At 40.9% G+C, this 13,866-nt stretch overlaps 2 protein-coding genes across 2 annotated transcripts; both read right to left on the bottom strand.

The window, feature by feature from the left end:
• Window positions 1–4,973: 4,973 nt before the first annotated feature.
• On the bottom strand, window positions 4,974–7,664 carry LOC131636912 (uncharacterized). The gene is made up of 5 exons (XM_058907496.1): window positions 7,462–7,664; window positions 7,069–7,362; window positions 5,697–6,807; window positions 5,523–5,600; window positions 4,974–5,405 (listed from the first exon to the last, which is right to left on the bottom strand). Exons 1-5 carry the CDS (start codon window positions 7,662–7,664, stop codon window positions 4,974–4,976), a joined length of 2,118 nt encoding a protein of 705 aa, XP_058763479.1.
• A 666-nt stretch (window positions 7,665–8,330) lies between these two features.
• On the bottom strand, window positions 8,331–9,731 carry LOC131636913 (uncharacterized). Its single transcript, XM_058907497.1, has one exon. The coding sequence runs from the start codon at window positions 9,729–9,731 to the stop codon at window positions 8,331–8,333; it is 1,401 nt and encodes a 466-aa protein (XP_058763480.1).
• Between the last annotated feature and the right edge of the window lie 4,135 nt (window positions 9,732–13,866).

Raw genomic sequence — 13,866 nt, forward strand, 5'->3', positions numbered from 1 at the left:
GCCCATTAGAAGTTTGAAGCAATTCACAAAAACCAGTTTTTTATCCAAGTTGATTCAATTGAAGACCCATGATACTAATCCAAGTCTAAAAAGTGTCAAAGCCCGTATCATTTTGAATGAAAAATCTGTTGGGGTCCACATCAAGCAACATTCAAATTGATGACATCACCCATCTAGAAGCAAGCAGATATTTTCACAAGGAAGCTTGAATCATGTTTCATTCCTCTCCTCTGCTCACGCGTTTCTCCTTCTCCACTCACCAAAATATCCCACAAAATCAGCATTTCTCTATCTCATCCTAACAGAATTTGATTCCATTCTCCTCACTCAAATACAATTCTACCCTCACCTCTCACTTCCTATATAAACACAGCCTCGGTTCAGCGAAAGGGGAGGAAGAAATTAGCAAAGAAACTCTGCCAAAATTAACTCAAAATCTTCCTCCAAGCCAATTCACACTAACCTTCAAAACCTTCTTCAATCACCGAAAACTTTAAAAACCTTCCATCCAAGATCTTCACCTATATAGCCTTCATCATTTTCCTTCATACAAACCATAACCATTGACACAAATCTCCCATCGAAATTACATCAGTGAAGCCAACAACATCAGTATCACCCTTCATATCACCGAATCTGTCCAAACAACACAACCATCACCAAACTTAACAACACCCTTCACCACATATCAAAACCGATCCATTCATATCACCACCAAATTCACCATAACCTTCATCAGTTTCCTTCAACCTTCAACACAAATCGTAGCTCTCACATTAACTCAAAATCTTCCTCCAAGCCAATTCACACTAACCTTCAAAACCTTCTTCAATCACCAAAAACTTTAAAAACCTTCCATCCAAGATCTTCACCTATATAGCCTTCATCATTTTCCTTCATACAAACCATAACCATTGACACAAATCTCCCATCGAAATTACATCAGTGAAGCCAACAACATCAGTATCACCCTTCATATCACCGAATCTGTCCAAACAACACAACCATCACCAAACTTAACAACACCCTTCACCACATATCAAAACCGATCCATTCATATCACCACCAAATTCACCATAACCTTCATCAGTTTCCTTCAACCTTCAACACAAATCGTAGCTCTCACATTAACCCAACACTCACTGCAACTTTTCTTAATAACAAACTCCAACAAACCTGTTCACCGTCGATTATCACCTTCACCTCACGAATTCACCGATTCGTTCACCACACCAACAAGCTTCAGCGAACATCATCACGCGTTTCACTATCACCTCGCAACGAACATCATCCACCTACAACAACAACGAGTCACGCAACAACTCGACGCATCCTTCAAGCTTCCGATTCGGTAATCCTAAGCTCTCTACCTTCGAGTTACCGTTGATTGTGTGTTTCTGATAGAATTTGTTGTTGTTGCTTGGTAATTCCTTGAAATGATTGTTGACATTGCTTGATTTGTGTTTATATTTGATGCTCTGTTAGCTATTGTTTGTGTATTGCTGATATTTGAAAATGGAGATGCTGAGAGTTTATGTTTCGTTGTGAGAGAGATTGCGAGAATCGTTATAAAGAGGTTTTGATTTTTGTGAGAAAACGTTGAGAGACGTTAAAAAAAAAGAAACAGAGTATGAAGTTTGAGAGAGGGAGGCGGATCCCCTTTATGTTTCTTTAGGGTTTTTCTTAACTTCATTTGGGCTTTTATGCTTGTAGACCAATTGTTTTTTGCTATGTAAACCACCATTCTCATCCGGTAAACACCCTGGCTGCTTAGACTTGATTGAATTGTTTGGGCTTCAACATATGAGCCCATTTTTTTACTGTACATACATTCACCATGCGAATTTCACCTCCCTTGGCTGATGAGGTTATAACTTTAGGCCTCCATTGGGCTCAACGCCCAGAGCATATTTACACCCCCGTTTTATTGTTTTGTTCAGCCCATTTAATTTGTTTATTTTAGTGTTGTTTGATATTTGTTTTTTTCCATGATATATTAAAAAGACACAAAAATATTTTAGTTTAACTTCTCATATTAAAAACACCAAAAATATGTTGCTTATTTTAATTTCTTTTTAGATTCAATATGTTTATTTCTAGTTTCCTTTAGTTAATCTTGATTAATATTGTCAATATTTCTTTATCATTTTGCACGCATCATTTTCTATATCCGTACTAACATTTGTTTGATTTTTGTGAGGTACTACCATCTTTGAGGACTTTATTGTGGACATTCATAATTCATTTTAATTTTTGTATATATCATCCTTTTATTTTCTACTTTATTTTTCGATTGGGTTGTAATAATTCGTAATTTATATTCATCCCCATTTATTAAGTGTGTAATCCCCATCCCCGAAGCCTTGTAATAATTTTACCGCTTTCCTTTACCGCTTTATTTTACTATTGCTTGCATGCTTTTAACCGTTTTTCAAAATAAAAGAATATTAAGTTCTTAGCCGTTTTCTACCATAAGTCAATTGCACTTCATGCATCGCCATCAGTCGTACTTACACATGCACACTCGCACGGCTTGAGACTAGTCTTTGACTAGTTCACGTACACTCTTATTTTACCTCTTTCATGTTCATCCCTTTATGCTTGAACTTGTATGCTTGTTTGTATGGATTTTATCCGTATGAACTTGTGTATTTTTATTTCCTTCTTCCACCTTATTTTTTAAATAAAATGATCACCCCTGCATTACTTGGTCCATATACCAAGCTCCCAACCAACTCTCTGTAAGTCGAGTGCCTTGCGCACCGCCATCGACTTGTTTTCAAAACTCTTTTTCATAATAAAACCTTGACTTTTGTCATGTGATCTTCTTTAAACTCTTTTGTGCACTTGCACTCTTTTTCTTTAAAACGGTTTTCAATAAAACCTTTTCAAAACTTTTGAGCAGAACTACAAATGCTCTGACTTCTCCATTATACTGAGGAGGTATGTAGGCACAAGATTTACATCTTTCCGAGCAAACTTTTGTAAATAATCTTTTTTTTCCTTATTTCTTTCTTTTTAGCAAACAAAACCGCTTTAACTTTCAAACACAGATTTTCAAAAGGTTCTTGTGGAGTACCACAGATGTGAGGGGTGCTAACACCTTCCCCTTGCATAACCAACCCCCGTATCCAGTTTTCTCTTTGTGGTTTTTTTTCGAGTTTTTTTCCTTTCCTCTTTTGGAATTAAAAAAATTCGGTGGCGACTCTTGCTTTTTTTTAACGAGTTAAGTTAACCAATGGCTTAATCTCAAATTTTCCGCCGCTACAGATTCAACCTCAGTCTGAATTCCCGAAGCCTTTCAAACAACTTCTGCAAGTGAACCAAGTGCTCTTCTTCAGTGTGAGACTTTGCAATCATGTCGTCGATATACACTTCAATCTCTTTGTGAATCATGTCGTGAAAAAAGTCACCATGGTGCCCTGATACATTGCCCCTGCGTTTTTCAACCCAAAAGGCATGGCTTTATAGCCAAAAGTTCCCCACGGTGTGATAAACGTTGTTTTCTCCATGTCTTCTGGTGCCATCTTGATCTGATTGTACCCAGAGAAGCCATCCATGAAGGAAAACACTTTGAAAGGAGCAGTATTATCCACCAACACATCAATGTGAGGAAGAGGAAAATCATCTTTCAGACTCGCCCTATTCAGATCTCTGTAGTCCACACACATCCTGACCTTCCCGTCCTTCTTAGGCACATGAACACTATTCCCATCCCACGGCGGGTAATTCATAACTTGCAGAAATCCAGCATCAAATTGTTTCTCAACCTCTTTCTTAATCTTCTCAGACATATCTGGGCGAGTCCTTCGAAGCTTCTGCTTGACAGGAGGACTATCTTCCTTGAGAGGTAGACGATGTACCACAATATCTGTATCGAGACCAGGCATATCCTCATAGGACCAAGCAAAGATATCCGCATACTCTTTCAACATAGCAATAAGCCTCTGCTTCACACTATTCTCCAGCGGAGCCCCTATCTTGACTTCCCGGACTTGCTCTTTAGTGCCAACATTTACCATCTCAATTGCCTCCTGATGCGGCTGAATCGCTTTCTTTTCTTCCTGTTTCAACAATCTGGCCAACTCGTCAGGGAGATCACAATCTTCATAAGCTTCCTCCTCGGCTTGGTAGATCGGATTGTCAAAATCATAATAAGCAATAGCGGAACTGTTACCAATGGAATCCGTGGTAGTGGAACATCTGCATGATTGATGTTTTTATTTTAGTTTTATTTTTATTAAGCTATGTACAAGTGTGTGCAAAAACATCGCCATTTAAAGGAAAAAGTTAAAAAGAAAGACAAAGAGCAAAACATTTGAATGCAAAAACGTCCTTTTATTTCGTGATTAACTTTAAAAATGCGAACTGCATGGCCCTACAGATGATTCACTACGCCTTGGGCAGAGCGTAGGAATTATTGCATGATAAGAAAAGTAAAAACAAGAAATTTACTCCTGAGCTTGTGTGACTTGAATGACATCTTCAATTGTCCAGTTGCGAGGTATCTCCCCAGGAATACTTGGACGAATCCAGCTATCAAAATCACAGTCACTATCCACCTCTTCACCATTGACAATGGTGTTAACCTGCCCATCATGAATGACACCCCCACTCACAAACTTGATCGGACTGAGGATACTAAGCTTGGACGATGCATTATGCTTTCCAGGACTGAAACTAAGACTATTCTTGTCAAATTTGGGACGCACATCAATCACTTGCCCCCAGCCTTTCACCTTTCCAGTATCAACAACAACCTGTGCGTCTTTCAGGGAAGACATAACCGTTTCCGGCTTCGTTATCTCATAAAGAGGAGTTCTCACAACATTTACAACCTCAAACGCTTGGAACGGCGTCTCGTGTATTTCACCTTCGATCTCTACAAATCGGAAGGAAGACAAGTGACTCACGATGTAATCCTCCTCACCACAAACCGTCACCACTTTACAATCAACAGGATACTTCAACTTCTAATGAAGAGTGGATGTCACAGCGCCGGTCTTGTGAATCCAGGGTCGTCCCAATAGACAACAGTAAGCAGGTTGAATATCCATCACATAGAAGGTCGTGGTGAAGATCTGAGGACCAACTTGGATTGGCAAATCTACTTCTCCGAATACAGACCTCTTTGAACCATCAAAAGAGCGTACCACCAACTCACTGGGCCTCAACTCAACACCAACATAGTCAATTCTTATAAGGGCCGATTTGGGAAGCACATTCAAGAAAGAACCAGTATCAACCAAAACACGAGACAAAGGCGTTCCCTTACACTCCATTGAAATATGAAACACCTTGTTGTGGTTTCTCCCCTCAGGAGGAAAATCACGATCAGTAAATCCCAAACCATTTCCAGCTGAAATATTATTGGCCACCGCCTCTAACTGGTTCACAGATATTTCCTGTGGTACGTAGGCACCATTCAAAATTCTCAAGAGAGCATTTCTATGACCTTTCGAACACATCAGTAATTGCAAGATGGAAATCTTTGATTAGGTTTGACCCAACTGCTCAACAACTTTGTAATCAGACTTCTTGATGATTCTCAACAAATCCTCCACATCCTTGGAAGATACAGCATTATCAGGTGCCCCATTCTGAATCGGAGAAATCTGGACATCAGTCACCACTTATTTGCCTTTGGCCTTAGCCAAAGCATCTGCATTGTTTTGTATTGGCTAAGGGGCAAACACCCTGCCACTGCGAGTGATTCTACTGGTACCAGCGAAATTATCAGTGTTTGCAACTGCGGCTTCCACAAGTTTCTCTTTAGACGACTCACCCTCTTCCTTCATGCCATAGTAATACACGTCTGAACCATAATGCCAAGGGACGACCTTCTCACTCTCATATGGAATTGGCCCAGGCACGGTAATCATCAACGCTGCTAGTTGTTCCTCATATGGGATACTGACAGGTATCTGAATAGGCACTTGGATATATATTGGAGCAACTGGCTCATAAGGAATTGAGATCACAGCCACTTCACCATCCTCACTCTTCGCGCCTCTCAACCTTCGATAAAATTGAAGAGGACCCTCGTCGATAAGCTTTTGTACCATACTTTTCAAATCAGCACAACCTTCGGGCTGACTCTTGCAATTCTCACAATCCACACCACAACCCAGGAAGATGCCGCTATTGACCAGATGTTGCTTCACAGACACAAGAGGAAAAGTCAAACAACCCACGTCGGATACAACACTTATCTCTTCACTCTCAATGGCATTCACACCCGAACCTCCGTGAGTAGGCATCGGATTATGGACAATATTGGGCGTAGGAGTGAATTGAATAATCTTTTGGTCCAACAAGTCTTGGACTTTATTCTTCAGCGCAATACACCTCTCTGTATCATGGCCAGGAGCGCCTGATTGAAAAACACACCATGCATTTGCATTGTAATTCGGATATCGCGTATCCGGAGCATGCGGAGCATCTCTCAAAGTAATCTTCTCAATCTTGAGCAAATGTTGCAAGACCTGAGCATATGTCATGGGAATCGGGTCAATTTTTCTATCCCTTCTCTGCCGATACTGGTTATTCTGATATTGAGGGTGTTGCCCTTGTTGTTGTTGTTGCGGCATAGGAATAGTAACAGCATTGACTTGAGAATTACCTCTTCCTTGACCACTTCGCCCATATACAGCGTCCGCATTTCCTTCTCTCTTTCTGGCATGATCCTCTGACGGTTTCTTTCCACCAGTAGAACTAGCAACACCACCCAACTGTATCTTTCCCATCTTCAAACCCATCTCGACACGCTCGCCACATCTAACCATCTCAGCAAAGCTTGCGGAAGTACTACAAGCCAAATAGTAATGTCCAAATAGAGTACTTGTGAACATATCAATCATCTCACGCTCATTCATGGGAGGTTGCACTCTTGCTGCCAATTCACGCCATTTCCGAGCGTATGCTTTGAAAGAATCCCTGGACTCCTGCACCAGACCTTGCAACTAGGTTCGATTAGGCGCCATGTCAACATTATATTGATAATGCTTAATGAAAGCCTCCACAAGATCTCTCCAAGAATGGATATGAGTGTGCTCGAGTTGTACATACCACTCCAAAGAAGCTCCAGCCAAGCTATCTTGGAAAAAGTGCATTAGAAAGCCCTCATTTTCAGAGTACACTGACATCTTCCGGTAATACGCCTTAGCATGAGTCATAGGACAAGTCGCTCCATTGTATTTGTCAAAAGATGGAACTTTGAATTTTGGTGGAATCCTCACACTAGGAACCAGCACCAAGTCATTGATATCCATGCCTAACACCCCTTTGACTTCAACAGCCCTAAGACATTCCTCAATCAGATGATACCTTTCAACTTCCTCACGTGCACCCTCAGCACTATGCCTGGACAACTGATCAAAGTTCTCACCATTGAAATCCAAATTACCACGGTTCTGATTATCTCATCTCCCCAACACACGAGACGGAGGTGGGGGTGGAAACCCGTGATGCTGATTGAAAGGATTATAGTGCCCTCCCACGTGATTAAACTCATTCGGATCATGGTAATCATCAATCTTGCCAGATACATCATCAAACAGCCCATGATGTCCTCCGTTCTCATTCCTTCTGGAGTTCTCGACGAGAACCCGTAAGTCATCCTGCCCCTTGGTCACATTAGTCAATGCTTCCATGAACTGCGCCATCTGCACATTCATCTGCTACGTCAATTGAGCTCTCATCTCTACCATCTGTTCCTGAATCTGTTCCATCTGCCTTCTCTGATTGCTCCTAGTCGGATACGGGTGATTAGCCGTCTTAGAACTCCTTCAAAACCTGCAAAACCTGTGAATGTATGACATGTATGATATATGAATGATATGCATGAAATGTTTGTCAATTTTCAGGTATCCAAGAGTTCATCCCACTTTCAGATAGGACATAGCAACCCTGATACCGAATATATTTGAATAACAATCCACACACGAGAATAATTCAGCAAACTGAGCATACTTCATTCAAACATAATTGCAAATTTGAGTTCATACAAACAAACACATAACCGCGTCACAAAGTGCTCTTAAGGCATACAAAAGAAATCCAGCGTAACAAAATGCGACCCCATCCAACAATCCTGGACATGGGCGACAAATATCAAAATAAACAGCAAATCGACATCATGGACCAAACAGATCCACTCCACAGCAACACTAGGATCGCCTGGTAATAGAATGGGCTCCTCCATCTCCTCTCCGTTGGGTTCGGAGTCTTGTTAATTCTTCTTCAAGTCGAGCAGACTTAGCCCTCTCTTGCGCTAGCTGTTTATCTGAATCCCGCTTCTGCCTCTTGAGGCTACTTTCTGATCTCTGTAACTATAGACACTCCTGTTGCTTATGGCGCAAATCTTCTTTTAGCAACTCATAAGGACGCCTCTGGACACTTGCCAAACTTGAGCTTGCACCTTCGACTTGCTTGAGCTGGTGCATCAACCTCATCTTTGCATCTCTTTCTTCAAAGAATTTCAAGTTAGTCTCTTGTTCCCTTTCGTGCAACCTGTAGTTGGTAACCAAAGCATCCTTGTAAAGTTCTGTTGGCACAAATTCAGATAGAATCAAAGGAGGTTGCTTTTGAAGTGGTGCGACCCTGTCATATGGCAGCAACAAGTTTCCGACCCGCTTTTCAATCCATTTAACATACGGTGTCAGAGCGAGCGATTCTTTCTTCCCTAAATGGGCTCCATAATGCTTACGGATTTTCTTCCAAGCCACAATTATCCTCTTCAATTTTTCTGGATCCGACCCCTTCTCAAAATAGACCGTCTTCGTTACCAAATGATCTGATGGCTTGTCTTTCAAGGTATACCCCAATTGACGCAAGGATACCACGGGATTGTAATTGATGCAGCCTCTAGTACCAACCAAAGGAACATTATCAAACTCACCGCACCCAACTATCACCTCAAAAACGTTGATCCGGTACTTTTGCCACTGAATATCATATGAAGTAAGTGACATAATCCTTTGGGTCCACTTGAGTGTCTCCCTTGTCTTCACAAAAGGTCCTTTGCTGGGCAACAAATAGAGGAACCAGATGAACAACAACTGAAGGCAACAAGTGATAGCACCGCCACCTTTCTCATATCGGGAGTGAATGGCATAATAAGTATCGGCCAACAATGTAGGAATATGATTCTTTCCCATGAAGATATCTACCGCGGCCGAGTCTACAAAATTGGGAACATTCGGGAACATCACAATCCCATAAATGGCCACAGCAAGCAATGCATTGTACACGTTCCAATTCTTTTTCTCAAATTCTTCTCTAGCTTTTCTCACCAAGAACTTCAAAGAGAAACCCGAGACACCTCCATTCGACTTCCAATCATCAGATACTTCTTTTATGCTCAAATAAAGAGCAACAGCGATCAACTTGAAATTCACTTCTTTAGGAATGTCGATGAATGGCACTTCGTCTTTTATCTTGAGATTAAGAATGATAGAGTACTCTTCCAATGTCGGAGCCAACTGGTAATCCTGGAACGTGAAACACCTCATTTCAGGATCATAGAATTGCATCAAAGTTTGCAAAGCAGGAGTATCAACCACGGTTTCCAACAAAGTCAAAATATTCCCATAATTATCTGTGAAATTCTTCAAGCAGAAAGTGGTCATTAACAAACTCAAACCCTCTAATGCGGTCAACGGCTCTCGGAAGAAGCTGTAGGTGTGCGTATGTCTCTTTGCTTCCTTGACAGTATCAATGGGAGTGTCCATCTTTAACTCGAGTGAACTCCTGAATTTCCCTGAAAAACATGACATGCAAATGCTTGTTATACATTTTTTTTTGCGTTTCTTTTGGAAATAAATATGCTATGATGCAAAGTGGTGGGACTTAGTGCCGCCCACCGGGCATTCTGGACTGCCGGTAACACACATAATACAAAGCCAAAGGTTCGGCCCCAAATGGTATACCACACGGAATATCAATCCACGGAACCAAAGCCCATAGTCAATAACACACTGGAATAGAACACAGATTACCACTCGAACAAGAACCATAGTACCCCACGAACAGGAACCAATAGTACACTCGAACGAGAACAGCGGTAACCCACGAACGAGAACAGCGGTCACCAACAATGTACCTGTTATATGATCATTGATTCCCGCCCCACTCACGGGTAAAATCTAGGCCAAGGTAAGGTCATGAAACGCAGTATACAGTCCGCCCGAAGGTAAGCATCATCATAGTGCGGATGCGGGTGACGATAATACCTCCGTTTGAAACCACTACTCTGCTCGTGGTCACATAATCAATCCCGAGACGTACACCTCGAGACAAACCATGCTCCCACTCTATCCTAGGGTTCCTATGGTTCACACAATAAAACACCCAATGATAAACACACAAGCGCTAGGATTGACTCGCTAAGTCCGAGCCCGCAATAGGTCTAGACGTCCCCAGCAGAGTCGCCAGCTGTCGCTACCGCGAAAATTAACAGAGTCGCCACTAACATATTTATCCTAAAAAGGAAGGGAATGCCAGTAAACCACGAAACAAAACAACGGTCTCACGACCAGAGAAAAAGGGTAAGGGAGCCGGTTACGCGAGGGGAAGGCGCTAGCACCCCTCGTGCCCATCGTACTCGATGGTATCCACGCTTATGTCTAAATCTATGGGTGTGTAGCAAATCTACGCTAGTCTGGACTAAAATGAACGCAGAATGTAGGGAAAAGAAAGGATTGTGCTCGCACGGGACCTACCCCGCTGCCTACGTATCTGTTTTGCAGAATCAGAGCTACCGTAGCTCGGCTAACTAGTTTATGTTTGTTTTGTGTTTTTTAGATGAACAAGTTACATTCACACTCCGCTGCTCGACCATTGGAGACTTATGATTGGAAATGGAGCGGAAATAACAAGCTCTTAAGAAAAGAAAATCAAAGAGTGTGGTTTGTGTTTTAAAAGATGCATGTGGAAGACCTAAGCTAAGGGGGAAAGCTTGCTACCTATTGTTAGCATACAAAGGGTACCAGTCTACACTAAACTATCAACCTACGGGGATAAGCAAAAGTAAACAAATAGCACACAAACGAGCATCCGCTCGTAAAGCAAACAAACCAACGACACTGACCGAATGGTAGAAAGGCGGTCACGCCATAGCCAAGGGGAGCAGCTCAACCCAAGTCAACCAAGCATTAGACCTCGCGAAAATGATCGGGCCATAGACAAGAGGAGCGAGTCCCTCTCAACAACCAAGCCGTCACGGATTGTAAAGGAAAACGGTGCGTGCGTACACCGAGCATCAACGTCGAGCAATGCGAGCTATAGGAAAGGCGGGGGTCCGGTTGCATGAACCCTTTTCCTGACATACTCGATAACAAGATCTTGTGCATGTTCGGAAGCCAGCGACGCGTAGCGTGCGCATACCAAACGGACTCGATGAGACTAGGCGGGGGTTGATTACTAACCCTTTCCGCATGCCTTCCATGAGGACTTAACGGAGTTCCATATAGGACTTATTACACCGTGACTCCCTGCCGCAAAGCACAAATATAAACATACCAACAAAAACAGAGCCTCTTTCGAGGGCTTGGCCAGATTCATGTCTAAGTCCTACTTCTCATGTTAAAGGATGATGCGAGAAAGCGATAAAGTGCGAGGGAAAATAAAAATTAAACGGAATCAATACCAAACAGATGATGAACCGTAAACTGTAGCGAAGAAAAGCAAAGAAACTAGGATCCCGCGAGCGAGCTAGCAAAAGCAACAGCAAACATGTCAGCACTTCGATTAAAATCTGCGTAAGCAATCAAGGGTCGACGCGGTGAAAGTAAATCACGCGCTTACGTGTGCATTGAGCACAACGAATATCATACACCTGCGAGGAACACGAGTGTGAGCATCAACCGGAAAGAGCCTCCATATTACCTTGCATACTGGCACACACGTTAGAGATAACAAGACACTGCAATCGGAATTGCATTATTGTACTACAAACTAAATCGAAAATGAACAACTGAGTAAAACATAAGAATGAGATAAGCGGAAAATAACAACTACACGGGGCAGAAACATAGCACATGAGAAAGTATATACAAAACGCATCAAGAAAAAGTAGCAACCATCCGTAAGCGGACAAAGTACAAACGAACACAAATTACACACGTTCTCGAACGCGAATATGGCATTTAATACACTCTTTAAGCATAAGCACACAAAAACAAAAATAGCAACATGAGATAGCAATCAAAAGTAGATCAAATATATACACTAAAAATATGAAAACCAAAACGAGCATTTACAAGTCAAAAGGTACACCGAAACGATAAAATCGGGTAAAAATGATAAAAACTAAACTTGTCGGAATTAAACCAAAATTTTATGGTAAGCTAAAAATACGTCAAGGAAATTAAATATGAAGTCAGAATTTATTAAATCGGCCCGGAGGCACGACTTTCAAGACGGGGCAGAAGCGAAATTGATAAAAAAAGTCGGCCAAAACCGAAAATAAAGTGCACCATCAGCTCTAAAAATATTATTCCACTCAAGAAACATTATTCACATGATCAAAAACGATAAGCGGTTCAAAAGATATGGTATTTTGAAGTGAAACCGACACACCGCGTCTATTTACAAAATTGAGGGAAAAAAGAGGATAGCATTCATGTCATAACAGAAAAATTCAGCACTCAATAGCAGCACTTAATCAATCAACACTTAATCTATTCCCATTTTGCATCCACAACTAAATCATAAGCCAAATGCACAACAATTTCTTCTAGTTTCTACATTCCCATGAGTCAACAAAATGATGAAATGCACCAACAACTACACAAGCAAAATTCTGCATTGAAAAGAGTTTAAAACAGTCCCTATAAGTTTCACAAATCATGTTATATTCCACCATCAACAATTAGGATTCAAACACATTATGCTCATATGTCTTCTAAGCATTTTTATGAGGCAAAGTAAATGAAATACAACACAACCAATGCTAACCAAAATTCTGCACTTTAAGATCTCTACAACAGTCCCAACAAGCCACAAAGCATTCAAAGAAAGGTCACCGAAATACACATTTCAATCCACAAAATTACACACAATCACAAGAAATTAACTCATGGCAATCAGTACAAAAGTATGCAAGCAAACACTTTGAACTTAACACATAGAAACATCATTTCAAATAAGCATGCCATATGACTTTCAACGTGACAAATTCAAGAATTAACAAACACATGAATATGATTCCACCGGAAAAAAAATCAAGTGCCAAGAATTATCAACAATTATGCATTTTTATGTAATTTCTCAATTTCAAGCACCAACAAGTATGGATGTCACACATTCAGGACTTGAATCCTCAATTAAGCATGTTAATATCGTATTGCAATTTCAAGAATCAACAAATCCCAACAATGTTCATTTTCAAGAATTAGCAAGTATGCATAAATCTCATGTTCAAGAATAGAAACCTAATGACAATCCACAAGTAGTTTTCAAATTCAAGCTTCAATGCACATCAACACATGTTAATTGATTCAAAATGAAATTAAGCCTCACAATAACTAGCATCATCATCATCTTCAAGGATTTTAACAATTATTCACAATCATCATTAACAACTCATGGCAACAAGACTATATGCAAAAATTCAGCATGATCACCATCTCTCACTTGCAACAATCAACACGCATCTGTCAAGATTTTCAATACTCATGGACAACAAGTAAAGATCACGTGCAATAAATAGTGCCAACAAGTTCTACTTAGGAAAATTCAGCAACATCAACATTCTAAATCCACCACAAACAGCTCCAATTTCTTGCTATCACTCGAAATTAAGAACAAACACTTCTTACAAACAATTCATCAAGCACCTATTGCGCACATCTTGAACAACAATGA

The sequence above is a fragment of the Vicia villosa genome, unplaced genomic scaffold (assembly GCF_029867415.1).
Source record: "Vicia villosa cultivar HV-30 ecotype Madison, WI unplaced genomic scaffold, Vvil1.0 ctg.001856F_1_1, whole genome shotgun sequence".
Lineage (NCBI taxonomy): Eukaryota > Viridiplantae > Streptophyta > Magnoliopsida > Fabales > Fabaceae > Vicia > Vicia villosa.